General features: G+C 37.2%; 1 protein-coding gene across 1 annotated transcript in view; it reads left to right on the top strand.

Annotated features, from left to right (window-relative positions):
* LOC113230619 (dnaJ homolog subfamily C member 13) overlaps window positions 1–16,699 on the top strand; it is a 63,314-nt gene that overhangs the window by 22,555 nt on the left and 24,060 nt on the right. The window contains exons 12-26 of the mRNA XM_026464614.1: window positions 301–543; window positions 2,692–2,868; window positions 4,434–4,634; window positions 4,876–5,084; window positions 5,631–5,790; window positions 6,539–6,639; window positions 7,069–7,243; window positions 9,222–9,424; window positions 9,708–9,828; window positions 10,931–11,095; window positions 11,527–11,678; window positions 12,753–12,954; window positions 14,103–14,291; window positions 15,014–15,149; window positions 16,325–16,515. Coding sequence (XP_026320399.1) covers window positions 301–543; window positions 2,692–2,868; window positions 4,434–4,634; window positions 4,876–5,084; window positions 5,631–5,790; window positions 6,539–6,639; window positions 7,069–7,243; window positions 9,222–9,424; window positions 9,708–9,828; window positions 10,931–11,095; window positions 11,527–11,678; window positions 12,753–12,954; window positions 14,103–14,291; window positions 15,014–15,149; window positions 16,325–16,515 — 2,625 coding nt within the window. The remainder of the gene's footprint in view (window positions 1–300; window positions 544–2,691; window positions 2,869–4,433; window positions 4,635–4,875; window positions 5,085–5,630; window positions 5,791–6,538; window positions 6,640–7,068; window positions 7,244–9,221; window positions 9,425–9,707; window positions 9,829–10,930; window positions 11,096–11,526; window positions 11,679–12,752; window positions 12,955–14,102; window positions 14,292–15,013; window positions 15,150–16,324; window positions 16,516–16,699) is intronic.

Below are 16,699 nucleotides of genomic sequence, written 5' to 3'. Positions count from 1 at the left end.
TTTTTTGCTATAAGTAAATAATTTCACTTATTACTTTTACCATTACAATAATCACAATATATATCTGATCCTTTCTTTGAAAGTTGTATGGTTTTATGTCCTACAATTATTTTTTCCGCGTTCGGTTTCCTCGTCTTGCGTTGGCACAAGTCGTGAAATGTCAATTTGAAAAAAAAAATTGAAATTTGTGATTGCGACAAATTAACAGTGACCTCTGGATCATTTTTTCTCATCTTATTTTTTCCTTTGATGATTGGTGTTATATACACATCATCAGCGTCATCATGTTTCTGTCAACAGCACCAATCCATGGCAATAGTAAAAGGGGCGGGTTTAGTAATGCGAGCCCTAGTCGAAGAAGGCGGCGGCGGCGTGGGAACTCGCATGCAAGCTCTCGCGTTAGCAGAAGCAGCATTGCCCAGACATTTGCTCACAGCATTGTACGCCCCAGCGAGATTGCATCACAGGCATTTGGCGAGGCATCTCGTTGCCTTGTGGTTGGTCGATCACGCGCCCGCTCATAATCTGCTCAAGAGAATTATGGTAAGAGATACCTTAAGTATTATTTTTATCGTCCCTTACCATACTATCGGACGTAACTTACATTTTAAGTGGAAATGATGTTCGGAATCGAACCATCAAAATGACTTTTTCCGGTATTAATTTTATTGTGTATAATGATGTTATTACTACCACCACCAAATAAGAGGCCAAATTTGACACTTGTCATCGTGACGCAAATAGGGGTGTGGACTAATGATATCGGTTATCACATTATATAATTTTCACGAGTATACGATTCAAAATTGTAAGAGTTTGTGATTGTTTAGATTACTTTTCGGTACATTGTTGTTCAGGGGGCCTAAAAGGCTAAATCGTGCAATTCTGTTAAAAGCAGTTCATTTACAGAATTCCTTGCAATTCTGTAGCAGTTCCTCTTATTTTCGTAAAATTGTCCCACATTCCGATGAATTGTATCCATTTCTTTTAATTTTGATTTTATAATATTCATAAATGGTTTATTACGAGAATTTAGTGTAAATTAGTGTGTTCATCGATAAAACAACTATATAAAAAAATTAAATTACCAAGACATTTTCAATTCAAAGGAAATACAAATCTAGCTGAGTACGGGGCTCTTTTAAATTTGATAAATTATGAATTTATTAGTAATCGGTGTGGTCAGAGATGTAATATACATAATTATTTAAAATATACCTATTTTTATACATTTTTGTGACTCGATGAAATTCGGCGATTAATTGCTTACAACACTATTAATAAAAAAAAGTACCTCGAGGACGTAACTGTTTTCAGGACGTTTCGGGGTGACTCAAAATTGCATTTTATTTTGGAATTCGTGCGAAAACAGCACTTCAAATATGTTTTGTTATATTATATAATGTTTCAATCAAATTTATGTATTTTATTTAAACTCAATTATGCTAATAATTGTTTGTTTATTACAAATAACGCACACACTCAACATAGCCCCGCACTAGGGAAACCCTGTGTCGCGGGTGCCATGGACACACACATAGGCAACCACAAATTACACCCAAACTCACGAGAGAAATAAATGTAAGCCATACAAACATTTCTCCCGGCCCGGGAATCGAACCTGGGACCTCTGCGTGACAGTCCGGCCACGGAGGCAGTTAAGTGTTTCGTTGATCGCATTCAAAGTTACAACCTATCGCCTTCGTTAGCTGTCAAATTTGGCTTTTTATTTGGTGATGACTATAATATAATCACCCATTAAGGTGCACCGAAAGATTCCCAATAACAATGGTAATAATAAGTCCCTAACCCCTCTCGACGTTTTTCAATGGAACGTTAGTAATGTATATTGTGTTTACTATTAGAATAAGAGCTATAATAGTCTGTCTTATTTTGAAGACGGAGTAAAATGAGAGTTGATTGCGTAAAAGTGTTGCCCGCTTGCGAGCAGCTAGTGATTGTAGTCGATAAATATCCTATCGACTATTGACTGAATATTTATCACGCTTATGGAATAAATAGCCGAACTTGATTCATTCGAATCATCTTAGACTCATTATTCATTCAGTTACTGCGCACAAGTTCATTTGAATTGTCAATTTTTGTAAGTACGTACATACACTGTATTTAGAACTATGCTTAAAACACAAAGGGGAGACATATTTAAAAGTTTTTCATTTTAATTCAATATAGATAACCAAATCGGGCTATTCTTGTTAAAATGTATATGAATAAAAAATGATCTCGATACTAGTAGGCCAAATGTCAAAATAAGAATAAAGAAGGCAATAACGCAATTAGTTATCATTAGAACGTCGTAACATTTACAATTCAGTCATTTTTGGCAACATTTTGTCTTCCTTCACAATCTATCGATAAAACTATCGACTAGAACTACATAACTATTTAAAACTTCATAAAAACTGGCAACCCTACAAATGTCATTTTACGACAGACTATACAGAGTGTGCTGTATATTTAAGGAGCTTGTTATATGTGTGTATTTTGTATGTTTTAAATTGTGAACCAAAAATAAATAAAATAAAATAAACATACAAAAGCTTGAAGTAAATATACATAAATGTAAATAAGTTAGAAGGCAAGAGTTAGGAACATGCGGCTTCCGAGCATACGCTGCTTTTCCATCAACAGATAGACAAACCAACTATTGTTATTATTTATATTTCACAGCCGTCCGGTCTTCTAGCATTCCTAGAGTCGATGGAAGCTCCTCCGGCGCAAGCGTTAGAAGACGAGAAAGTCGAAGAACGAGACAATCTGTCGTTAGCTCAGGCCGCGGTAAAACCCCGCGCCGCTCACTGGGAAGCATTGGAAAGACAGGTCAAATATGTCGAGAAGCATCTTGAAGTGAGTATTTTGAATTGTTTTTTACGTACTCGTCTGTGATAAGTAGCGATCGGAATAACCATCATGTACTTAAATTCCAAGGAAGTACTAAATAAGGAAGACACGTAGTGTGGATAGTACCTCCCCCTGAATGCCTGGAATTGTTGTGTTTCGGTTTTTTTATGTGTTTCTAGCAATTACTATGGTAGTGTATTTAGAAGGACGTTTTGTGACAATAAATAAAAATATGCCTATTTTGTTTGGATTTTTTAAATCCCTTTGGGCTTTTATTGGGAGGTATTGTCCATTCTGTGTATTGCTTACAGTGTATGCAAATATAATAACACCAATTGTCTGGTTTCAAACTAGGGAATTCCCTGTATTCTGAGTACCAGAGCAGCGGAATTAACTCCGGGGCACTACCCAGAACACCTAGACTAGAATCAATTACAAAAGTGTTTTTCATATTTGTCCTACTGGAAATCGAATATGGTACCTCCTCATCTAGCGTCCACAGTGCAAACTGGTGAGCCAGTATGTATATGCTATGCCTGTTCGCATCCCTGGTGATATACCAGAAAGAACTTACCGTTCCATTTGAAGTTTTACGTTCGCGATTTCATTGTTGACTTTTGTATTATTATTATTTCATTGTAATATATTAATCGATATTATTTATTCACCATTGTAATGAAATGTTTACTTTTACTGTAATATTAATAATTAATAAAAATATGTTACAATTAATAAAGTTATTATACAGGGCTATTTGTAAATTATAAAACAACAAATTTTGTTTCACGACTTGTTACAAAATATTAAATTTACCAAAAATAAACCTTTAAAATTTAAACTTGCACTTTTTGGATGTACCTGGTAGTAGAGTAGTAATAAAGTAATAATAATGCACACACTCTTAGCCCCGCACTAGGGAAACCCTTGTATCGCGGGTGCCATGGGCACACACATAGACAACCACAAATTACATCCAAAGTCACGAGAGAAATAAAATATGTAGGCCATACAATTATTTCAATTTTTATTGAATTGATATTCAATTATTTTTATGTGAAATTACTCCACTAGTTTGTTATAATTATTAATACATAGATCGAACACTCAGAAAAAAATCATTCGATCCGGACGGATTCGAAGCTACGTCCTCCAGCGTACCGTGCCAGACGCTATACCACCTAAGCACGCTGAGTTGCAGTTCGAAGTAGCAGTTAGTTGCAGTAGTAGCGGTTCGAATCCGGCCGGATCGAATGATTTTTTTCTGAGTGTTCGATCTTTGTATTAATAATCATATAATTATTTCTCCCGGCCGTGAAATCCCGGGTTCGGCCATGAAGGCAGTTCAAATGTGAAAGCTTTTATTGTATTAGCTCATAGAGTTATCACAGTTTAGAGCAACTTATTTCATTATTTTTATTTTTGTTCGAAACCAAAATCTAATGAACTATTAAAAGTCACGGAACACAGGTTACTGTTTATGATATAAGTAATATATTCCTGCGAAGTTGTTAGTATTAAAAAATACCTCTGAATATCAGACAACAATTTTGACCGATCATACCATCCTCCAGCACTACGCTCAACTAGCTCTCCAGCACTGGGCACAACGGTCCGGTCGCACATTAACGACGGAGCGACAAAACGCAGCGCGAGAAAGACCCGTACTCCTTCGCAGGAGGCGCGAGAGAATCAAGTCTACTGCGAACTGGCCGCTGTTTTATTACCAGTTCCATAAAGACCACGCATTGCCGAATCTTATTTGGAATCATACTGTGAGTTTTTAACGTTGGATAAAATATAATTAGCTTTCGTCGCCGCTAATGGTATCTAGTGAGAGATTTTGCAACCTTTCCACTGCTGCCGGTTTGCAGGTGCCTTAACTGACGTAGATGTCGCTTTTTGATCAAATGCATTATTGAGATTTTTTTGTGAAATAACGGCACTAATTTTGTTGTGATTATTAAATATTTCTTTTAAAGAGAATCCACTTTCACGAGCTCTTTATATCCACAGACTCGAGAGGAACTCCGGAACGCTCTAGAGAACGAACTCCGTACATTCGCCTCTGACAGAGAAGTTGCCGGCAATACACTGACGTCATGGAACCACGCCGAGTTAGAAGTCCACTATCAGTGCTTACAGAACGAAGTAAAAATCGGTGACTACTACTTGAGGATATTGTTGGAGCAGCGGGACAATGATGACAGCCCTATAAGGAAATCGTACGTTAACAATTACCAATAAATAGAGTACAATTATTTTCTTAATAACTCTCGGCTTTCTTCATGTTTCGGCTGTCGTCGGATTTTTCTTAATTGCCCTTTGCACGTGATACTGATCGGACGCATTCAATCGACTTGGCGGTTTATAGAGAAGCTACTGCTCTTATTTTGGTTATACCTTTTTGAAGGTCAGGTAATGACAATTAAAGATCGAACACAGCGAAAAATCATAGTTTTTTTTAATGGTATGCAAAATTCTCAAAATGTTTATTTTTTATTTATGATATGCCATATTAAATAATGAATTATTAAAGCTTAAAACACACACTTAATGCAACATCACAGCATGCAATGGCAACGACGCGACGTAAGATAGAATTTTTAAAATTTATAACGAAACGAAAGGAATTTCATTTGTATCTATACGAAGAAACACATAACTTGTAAATCTTTGTATAATATAAATGTTATTTATAATTATTAATTAAGCGTTTGAAATTGTTGATTGATGAAAATAAATCATATGAACCAAATGTCTTTTTGCAGTTATGAATTCTTCAACGATCTGTATCACCGTTTTCTATCGACACCAAAAGTGGAGATGAAATGTATGTGCCTGCAGGCAATGAGCATTGTTTACGGTCGGTACTTTGAGGACATTGGACCGTTCGCTGACACCAAATACATTGTTCAGATGTTGGATCGGGTATGCTTCTTTTTACTTTTTCGCGGTTTTTTTTTTGTTTTACGGTATAATATGGTGTGATGACTCTCAAAGTAGTCTGTGTCGACCCCTAGGGATCCACTCTATTCACAAGGGATCCATAAAAATATAGGGTGCATTATGAGACGTTAATGGGGGTCGATAAGAATGGAATCCATTTAGGCAGGTTGTGAGCAATTTTTTTGGTTTTAAATAAATGGAATTATCACACAGATTAGTACCTATGTAAATACATAATATTTTCTTATTATTATACTTATAAATTACATTTCACAAGAAACAAGATATTCGGTTCGATAAATGTATAAAACTTAACGTCAATTTTTTTATAAAATTCCCCATTAATATTGTGTTAGCTGTCAAACACATTTATGAAGTGGATGAATTTTTTGAAAAAAAACAATATTAGAAAGTCTGGGGTTACGTGGTTTATCAGACAAAGTCGCTGACTATGGACTATTGCCTAAGTCGCACCATCACACATATTCCAATGCGGGACTTGACTTCATTACCTTACACGCATCCACTACTGGACATGAGCCTCCCCTTGAGCTCGCCAATTCTCTCTGCTGGCCACCTTTCTCTGGTTGTCCATCTATCTTGCCTCATTGCGTCCTACACTACATTTTCCTTGACGTGGTCGCCATTTAAGAACACACTTCATACGTTTTCAGTATTTTATGTACCGGATTCAGCTAGTTAGTACTAACAAGCTGGTGGTTTTTTGCAGACTTGCGACAGAATGGAAAGAGACAGACTGGTACAGTTTTTATCAAAATTGATTTTACATAGAAGAAATGTCAGCGAGATTTTGGAATGGAATGGTATCAGGTAAGTGCAAGAATTTTGAGCTCTTTTAATGTGCTGTGGTCTCAAACTAGTGAACTCCCTGTGTTATTGAGTATCAGAGTAACAGAATTCATTCCGGGGAAGTATACCCAGACCAGAATCAGAATAAAGGAATTCCAAATGTTTCTTGAAGTACAGCATTAAGATAATGCTTTAGTTCTCTCTTTTGTGTGGGATAGATATAAAATTTATAAAAATAGAAAGATATAGATAATTGTTGTTCATGTTCTTGGTAATTTTATATTTTTGTTTTCTTTGTTTTAGATTAAGTCAATGTTTTTAAGTTTTTTCACATTCTTTTGGCAAGCAGTGTTCACTAATGATTAGTTGTTCAAGTTAAGATCGTATGCACAGTTAGTAATAACACAATATGTCATCTTTTAATAATAACACAATCGCTTTTTCTTTAAGGATTCTCGTAGACCTAATGACTCTCGCGCACTTGCACACTTCACGAGCCACTGTACCGGCGCAGAGTAACGTGATCGAAGGGCCGGCGCAGCAGGGCGGTGGCGACCGCGAGTGGTACTACAATGTTGAGCAGGGCGACAAGGTCCAGCGGAAAGGACCTGTTAGTTTTCAACAGGTAATAATGACATAGGACCTGTGGTCGTCCATAAACGTAATATCGCCAAATTCATGCAATGTTTTCTGGTCTGGTCGATTATTTTATTTTTTGTTTAGGTCTAATTGAAAAAATATGTAAATAAATATTGCAAATAATAAAGCGACATCTGTTGTCAGCCGCTGGTAGCTGTACAAGTGCCTGGCTGAGTGAAGAAAAAACTTACCGGGTGGATCGAGGTTGATTTTGCATTTTTGCAAACTTCGTAAACTTTCGTTTTATAATTGATAATAATCAACAACAGAAAAGTTTTTTTTATTTATATAGTTCCATTTAATCAATGTTAAACTGTTACAATTTCTAAATTGCCAGCTGTTTCTGCTTTTGTCACAAAATAAAAAAAATATATAAAAATTAGTTTGATTTCGATGTTTTTCAAAATAAAGGTTAGGTAAGAGTAACTAGATGTTATAAGATATTAAGTCTATTCCTACTTAATGTCTTTAGAAATGAGAATGCATAAAACTCGGTCCGCAAGATTTATTGTAGGAGATGATAAGAGGATAATTATAACTTTTTTTTTTATAAAAAACCGACCTCAAAAGTTCGTGGAATTACATCTACTTGCCGTGTTTTATTGAAAATATAAATATTAAATTTTTCAGGATGATAAAAATATAGTAAACGCAATAATGTTTGTAGTTAAGTTAACATTTTAATAAGTGACATTGTACCTCTTTCAGATTATAATATGTTTAAGCAAGAGGATTATAAGTTTTGGTCTAACAAAAATCAGTAAAATCAAAGTACTCAAATCGGTCGGAAAGTGCGCGAAACCGGATTCATCCCCTAGTTTGCCACCCTTAGAGGTGGAATATTTTCTTCAAATTTAATATGATCTCTCTCTCATCTCTTTCCAACAAAAAACAATCATCAAAATCGGCTAACAAGGGACCGAAACGTTTCGAAAAAAACAAATGTACACGATTTATATCTGAAAAAATAGTTTAATTTCCTTTTAAGATATCATAAACGACAATTTTTATGCCATGATTTTTAATACTTCATCAAATTTAATTTCGTACAAAAGTAAAGGAATTTAAATATGTTTTTTTATTATACCACGTGATCTGAGGGGCACTCTTACTGCGCCCGTAACCCTTAGACCATCAACTATATAACCAGAAATAGAGACGAACTAAGGGCCATCCATCCCTTCTTTTTTTTTTTTGACGGGGGGATATCTTCATGGATACCCCTGAGCCCAGGGAGACTCAGGGGTTATGTGGGGACTGTCCCTCCAGACTGGAGGGCCTACCCCACTAAAACCCCCCCGGGTTTCCCTCTCGCCGGTTGAGTCGGCGCCGTGGGATCAGTGAACATTCACCACGACAGGGCCATCCCTGGCAATTCATCAGGCAAATGGGCCTTATAATACTTTTAAATATCAACTCTTTTTTCCGCTGAAATCGCAAATTAGAAAGCTGAAATAGTGCTGCACCAACAACTGACATTTATTTACGTCTACGTATATTTCAAAAATATTCTGTATTTATTGTAATAAAGATAGTATCTCTAGCAATTGGGGGCTGTTCCATTCGGTAGTGGGGGAAAAACAGCAAACAATCTAATTACGAAAGAAATGAATTATGTAATTTTTCAATTTTCGTCCATTACAGCAAAGCTCAAGTTAAACTGGTCGTTTTGAAGTGAAAGAATTGACGACACCCGTCAATTGTTTCGAATTCGGGCTGGGCAATCGGAGCGCAGTTGTCACCGTAATGATTTGGCAGAATTGTTCTCAAACAAATTAAATGACATTTCGTCTCTATTTCTGGTTATATACTTGATGCCTTAGACATAACTTGGCAAGTCCCACATGATGTTAGTGTTATAGTTCTGCCAGATTGTTAATATTTTACAAATAACCCTTTAGATTTACTGCCTAGTCTACTTTGATATTCATACTTGTTACTCAATGAAATCTTGTTAATTACAGCTCAAAGACCTATACAAAGCGGGTGAAATAAACAATAAGACAAAATGCTGGGCGAACAGTATGGAAGGCTGGCGAGCAGTGGCGAGTATACCGCAATTGAAATGGACTCTGGTGGCGCGGGGCTCTGCGGTATTAGATGAAAGCGCTCTCGCTGCTACAGTGTTGGAATTGCTTATCACTTGTGCAAAATACTACCCTAGCAGGTACTGTTACATTATTTCTTCGTTTTTAAAAATCGTTCGATCTCAAACGTAAGTGGTCCATGCGTGGTGAATAATAATAATAATAATGATAAATCTTTATTATTGACCAAGAAAGGATTACATTAATTTGCATTTACACTATGTTACAATTCTGTTATACCAATGATCTCTCGCGGTCTCTGCACTAAGTATATACTTGTATCGCAGAGACTACATACTTATAATTCCGTTACTTATTTGTCTAGTTAATCGTAAGTTGTCATGTTTTCTATTTGTCTTCTAGAGATGAAGAAGACGCAGTAATAAGACCACTGCCAAAGGTCAAGAGATTGCTCTCTGAACCCGCGTGCTTGGCGCATGTAGTTCAATTACTACTTACATTTGATCCTATCCTCGTTGAAAAGGTAAGATTTTGCCAACAAATTATGTAAATATCAATCGATTTTATTTTCTATCTGAACTTACATGGTGTGACGGGAAGGGTACATTAATGATAAAAAGGAATAAATGCTGTATTTGATGTTGATCGTCTTAATTTCAGGTCTAAAATAAGCTACGATAACGTTTAATTTTTAATAATTAAGAATTTATTAACTGTAATTAACTCATGTGTCACAGTCCTACAACTTCATTATCATTTAATATCCGCGCTACTGTGCGCCTAGTACACGATTAGTACGCGCCAAGATAAGAAGCTTACTAATTTTATGCTTATACATACCATAGTTGTTTCAAAGTTTGTGCGGCGAATGTCAAACGAAATGTAACCTATTAATATTAGTAACCCATTGAAAGTTCTATTCCCTAGTGTAAAGAGCCATTGCATTATTATATTTACATTTTTTTTAACACATACACTCATAGCCCTGCACTAGGGAAACCATGAATCGCGGGTGTCATGGACACATATATAGGTAGATAACCTCAAATTACACCCAAACTCAGGAGAGAAATTAATGTAGGCCGAATACAAATATTTCCCCCGACCCGGGAATCGAACCCGAGAACTCTGCGTGGCAGTCCAGGATGGTAACCGTTCGGCCACTGAGGCAGTTTACATTTAGACATTAGATGTGAGTTGACAAGTTCTATTATTAATATTGCGTATTCTGGTCATTCGTCGGCTGCTCATGGGTGCAAAATGATAAGGGTGCTGACTGAATAGTCCAGGGCGGCTATCTCAAAGTCAATGTTTTGGATTTCCGACCTATCAAACTACGAACTACTAGCATCAATTGTTTTGAAACGGAGAATTTTTTCACAATATTACAATTTCACTTACACGAAAATCACAAACTATTAACAAGACGTCGAATTTCACATTACAACAGATAGAGTTCAAATGAAAGGTCAAAGAATATGTAACAAACTTTTGCCATTGAACCAAGAATATAGCGAGAGGCGATCCAGGAGAAATACGGGTTGTGTCTTCACAACGGCCAAAGTTTAAAACGAACACATTCTCCTAATTCGTCAAATGCTCTAATCAATACAATTTGTTAACAGGTGGCAACCCTACTATACGAGGTAATGCAAGACAACCCTGAAATCTCGAAGTTGTATCTGACGGGTGTGTTTTACTTTATGCTACTCTACACTGGGTCCAACCTTTTGCCGATCGCGCGGTTCCTCCGCTTGACACATATGAAACAGGCCTTTAGAGCGGATCAGGTAAATATCTTAAAAATATCTTTTAATAAAAAAATGGTTAAGACAGCATGGCACCTTAGCTAGTTACAATTATTATAGGGCTTACAGACTCAAGAACGAACACACGGTGCTGTTCACATTCAGGATATGTTTGTAAAATGAAAAATGTCAAAAATGACATTTTTGAAGACGGAGTAAAAACTTCGTCTTCAAAAAAGACAGAAAATAAAACGAAGTATTTGGTAATTTAATGATTATTATCACTAATGACCGGTAATTCCTTACATATCGGAAAATGGAAAGAAACCATACCGGTAAAAATACCTGTAATTAGATTAAAATCATTTAGTGAATAAACACGAGACTTAAAATCTACATGAGGTATTATTGCATTTTTGTATTTCATTGTATTTTAGTGTATGGTATATAATTTTTGTCTCTCTACATTTTAGTCGAGTTCAGACATAATGCAAAGGTCAATATTGGGTCAGCTTTTGCCTGAAGCGATGGTGTGTTATCTGGAGAACCACGGTTCGGAGAAGTTCGCTCAGATATTCCTCGGCGAGTGGGACACACCAGAGGCTATATGGAACTCGGAAATGAGGTAATTCTTATTGTTATTTTTATGTCTGTTTTGGAACCGTTATACATTCTAATAAACAGTGCAATTGTCTGTCAAGCTGTTATTTTACAATTTTAAAACTAACATTGAACTTAATGCTTTGATTTGACAGTGATCTTATTTAGGGACCAATTTAATAGTGATTTAGGGAAGTTTAGTGAAAAATTATACCTAGGTTTGTATGTGAAATTCCTGGCCAAAGTGATGGAAAAGTCTAGTATTTTTTAAATCAGATCTGTGATTAATAGTAAAACGTATTTGGGTTTCTTCAGTGTTGTCATAAAAGGAGCAGTGGTAGCACAGTGGGAAAGCGGTTGCTTCTCAATTGCGAGTTCGACGGTTCGAATCCCTATGACTTCAATTTCTATGTCACGTACATCTGAAAGTTTGGCTTTATTCCCGGCATAAATTTGTTTGTTAAATTGAAATATTTTGTAGCACTGATAAGTTCATAGAGTTTTTGTTTCTCATTGTTACTATTTTTTCGCAGAGGGATATTATTAGTATTAAAGGGTAGGATAGGGTTTACCTACGGGTAAGTAAGTAAGGGTTTTACCTAGTTTGAACATCAGTCTTCTACAACAAAAGTGTAGTTGCAGTGCCATTCAGAGTATTAAATCCCAACGATATGAGGGGCATTGCCTCTGCGTACGTCACACTGAGATATAAGTTGCCAAGTCCTACGTGCCTGTAATTTCATCAGCGTTCTTACCTTTCAAAACCGGAACGCAGTAATTCTCACATTACGGCTTGGCGGCAGAAATAGGTAGGATAATTACGAAGCGCTATATTGAAGCTATATACCTATATGTCTATAGTACACATTCATTTCCTAAAGGTAGAAAATGAAGAAAAAAAGGCTATAAACAACATCCACACATCCTGATGATACCTGCACATCGAAAACGGTTCACAACCGTTGGAAGACGTGTGAAGCCTCAATCTTCATTGTGCGAGTATGGTGGACATAAGGCATAAACCCACTCGTTATAGGAGGCCCCGTGGTCAACTGTGGAATGTATAATGCATTAACGGTGATGAGTACTTTTGTTTCAGGCGCATGCTGATAATGAAAGTGTCTGCCCACATAGGCGAGTTCACGCCTCGCTTGCGCGCGCATATCGCCGCCCGTTACCCGTACCTCGCGATCCCTTGTGTTCAGTACCCGCAACTGGAAAGGGAGCTCTTCTGCAGCATGTTCTATCTGAGGCATTTGTGCGATACGCAGCGGTTCCCCGATTGGCCTATTCCCGATCCTGTAAGTATAGCTTTTCACTCGACTAATCTGTCTACGTACATATGGCTACGGACATAGCTTAATGATTTGGACTGTTCTACATATCGACCCCTCCTACGTAAAGTATCGTATGTCGAAATTGCCAAGTTTACAGGGGAACGTTTTAAAGTTCTGAATTCACTGAAATAAGCATAACACGTGAATTTAGCATTTCTCAGTTTTATTCGAGAACGAGTTTTAAAGTAACGAGATTTGTCGAATAAAACTGAGAAATGCTAAAGTCACGTGTTATGCCCATTTCAGTGAATTCAAAACTTTAAAACGCTCCCCTGTAAACTTGGCGACTTCGACATACGATATGTTACGTAGGAGGGGTCGATATAGGCTCTATTTATTAGATAAGTGAATTGTCAAATTATTATTTATTAGTTAGATTGTCAATTAAAGTGGCATAACGCAAGCGTTCATGTTAATAAATCCATCTCAAATGCTGGTTCAATATTAAGAGTGGTTACACACGGCGACATTTAGCGATGCAAACGCGCCGGGTAATCGAACCCGGGACATCTGCGTGGCAGTCCAGCATGGTAACCGTCGGCCGCGTGCCTGAGAAAATACAAGAGTTCTCTATTGACAAACATAATTTGGTGCACATCGACGATTACTCATTGATCATTTGAGAGAGTTGTCAAAAATTCGCTTATTTCTAAACGTGACTTAATAAAACTCAAAATCGTTATTTAGTCTCATTCTCAAATATAGCTATGTTCAGGTCACTTGAGATGGTATCATCTAATATGCCGATTATTTTAGTCTTTAGGTGAGATTGTGCTTTTCGTGTGATATGTGTGACATATCAGCCGGCAGGCTCTTTAATATTTGACTTAAGAGCTCTTTATTAATACTTGTTTAAATATACATTTAAAGTTCTTAGGTTTTCGCGATTGATGCACATAGGAAGTGAAACTATTTTTCCGGATTTAAACCAAACGTTTCTGGCCCTTGGAACCTGTAAAGACCCGTAAAGGTTAAGTTTTAAAATTGTATTTAAAACGGGACGTAAATATTTTAAACAATCGCGAAAAACTAAAACATGCTCCTCTGAAAAATTTTTCGTAATGGCGCTTTAGCCCTTTTTCCAAAACACGACAATTTGTATTTCCTTGTAGGTTCGTCTTCTTAAAAACGTCCTTGAAGCATGGCGCCGCGAAGTGGAAAAGAAGCCTCCATCGATGACAGCAAGCGAAGCGTATGCGGCGTTAGGACTCACTTCGGGACAACATGATGAAGCGGCTGTAAGAAAGGCCTATTATAGGCTGGCGCAGCAGTACCACCCTGATAAGAACCCCGAAGGAAGAGTGAGTGTGCCATTGTTCATTCATATTTTGTTTTATTTGTTGACTTTGTGGGTACCTATTTGTTATAAGTAAGGACCGTGGTGACCTAGTGGAGAGCGTTTGATTCTCATTTGAGAGATGGAACGGTTCGAATCCCTGTGGCTGCATTTTTTATTATAATGTCAAGTGACGGGACGAACAAGTTGTGCGCCTGATGGTTAGCTACACGCCTGTCCATAACAGTTGCAGTGCCACTCAGAGCTTTAAATTGCAAAGATCTGAAGGGCACTGCCACTGCGCCCGTCACCCTGAGACATAAAGTTGAGAAGTCCCATGTGCCTGTAATTTTACCAGTACCCTTACCCTTCTTACTTCCCTGGATGAACTGTTTCACAAAGAGCTCTACTGCTACTATCGCATGTATCTATCACTTTAATATCTTGCTTACGTCCATTTATAAATTACCAAACGGACTGTTGACGCGTGAGTGACGTAATTAATGTCTTTGTCGCACTGGCGCACGTAAGGACAGTTTCCGTTACAACAAGTGAAATTTGAAGCCAATTACAATACATATATATATATATACATACATATAATATAATATAAAAAATTTACATAGTTATACAGTACCTAATTGCTTTCACAGACAACAAAATCTTAACAAAAAAAGTATTGGGAATTATACGAATTATACGTTTTTGTTTGAAAGGGTATAAGCTCTTAATGTTGTTTTATTTTAGGATCGTTTCGAATCTGTAAATCAAGCGTACGAGTTCCTATGCAGCAGAAATGTGTGGACTGGAGACGGACCTAATACGAACAACATTGTGCTCATTCTGCGCACTCAGACAATTCTTTTCCAGAGGTATTCTGACGGTATGTATCAAACCAACACTTTATGATACCTTCAAACAACATGTTAGGGAACACTTCCTCAGCTCCTAACTTTATGTATTTCAATGCAAATGAAACTTTTTCGGATCTAAGTCACATATATTTGTTGTCAAACAAGGCATTGTTTTGGGGTCATTACGTGTCCCATGGTCCACAACACCTGTAAAGAGTTGGTTCGTTTTGGAAAAACAAATACGATCTACATTCCAAAAATACGTAGTTTAATTTCCAATGTGAGCAATCGTAAACGAAATTGAAAACGTAAGAAAGAACTCGACAGTTGTTTGTGTTGTCAATAGTAGGAATTAGTACAAAAATGTCTCGACATTGATTTGGCAGCCCTTATGTACTCGGGAATGGGATGTTGAGGTTTGTGTGAAAAGGATAATAAATAGTGTAAGCGCAGTGTATCGCACGTGAAACCCAGTAATGTCGTTACTAAAATATGGTGCAATTGAGAAAATAGGATTTGAAAGAGTGCTGGTTCGAATCCAGCCGGATCGAATGTACTTTTCTTAGTGTTTCGGTCTTTCTTATAATAATTATAACAATTTCACAAAAAAATAATTGAATATCGTCGCAGTAAAATATCGTTGACTATAATGAAGTTAATAAAAATATATATTGGGAAGTTTTTTTTTATAACATCAAGTGATGGGACGAGCAAGTCGTGCGCCTGAAGGTAAGCTTACCGCCTGTCCATAACAGTTACAGTGCCACTCAGAGATTTAAATTGCGACGATCTGAGGGTCACTACCACTGCGCCCGTCACCCTGAGACATAAGTTGACAAGTCCCATGTGCCTGCAATTTAACCAGCACCCTTGCCCTTCAAAACCGGTACACAGTACTGCTGACATTACTGCTTGGCGGCAGACAGGTGACGTGGCACTACTTCCCTGGACGAACTCTTAAAGGAACTCTGGAAGTTTGAAGAAATTGCTGAATGTATCTTATTGCGAATAACAGGATTATTTTTGTTTACGCGTAATATTTAATTTTCTATTTATAAACAAAAATATATATTTTTGGTTCCATTTAGCAATTTTTTGAATATTTTCAATCGTGTCTTTTCAATTCCACCATTTTGAGTTACGATAGTATTTGACAGATTTTGAGGCATTAACGTAACTGTAATGCCCTAATGTGTGTCCGCAGTGCTAGCCCCGTACAAGTACGCGGGCTACCCCCAGCTGCTGAGCACGGCGCGGCTCGAGGCGGAGGCCGACCAGCTGTTCGCGGAGAGCGATGCGCCGGCGCTGCTGCCCGCCGCCTGCGAGCTGGCGCACGCTACGGTCAAGTGCTCCGCGTTGAACGCCGAGGAACTCAGGCGGGAAGGGGGATTACAGGTTTATATACTTTCAAATATAATACTACGGGATTTAGAATTCTTTTTTTTGAACGTGCTGGAAATATTTGCAATAGTTTCAAAAAAGAACACACAAACTTTTAAATGTGTCTTTAACAAAGAGCTATGTAAACAGACTAAAGAAATACTCTCACTAACTTTAGTGTCCGCAGTTGCGAGAACTA

Source organism: Hyposmocoma kahamanoa, unplaced genomic scaffold, assembly GCF_003589595.1.
Source record: "Hyposmocoma kahamanoa isolate Upper Pololo Valley unplaced genomic scaffold, ASM358959v1 64, whole genome shotgun sequence".
Classification (NCBI taxonomy): domain Eukaryota; kingdom Metazoa; phylum Arthropoda; class Insecta; order Lepidoptera; family Cosmopterigidae; genus Hyposmocoma; species Hyposmocoma kahamanoa.
This window is presented reverse-complemented; position numbering and strand designations above follow the sequence as displayed.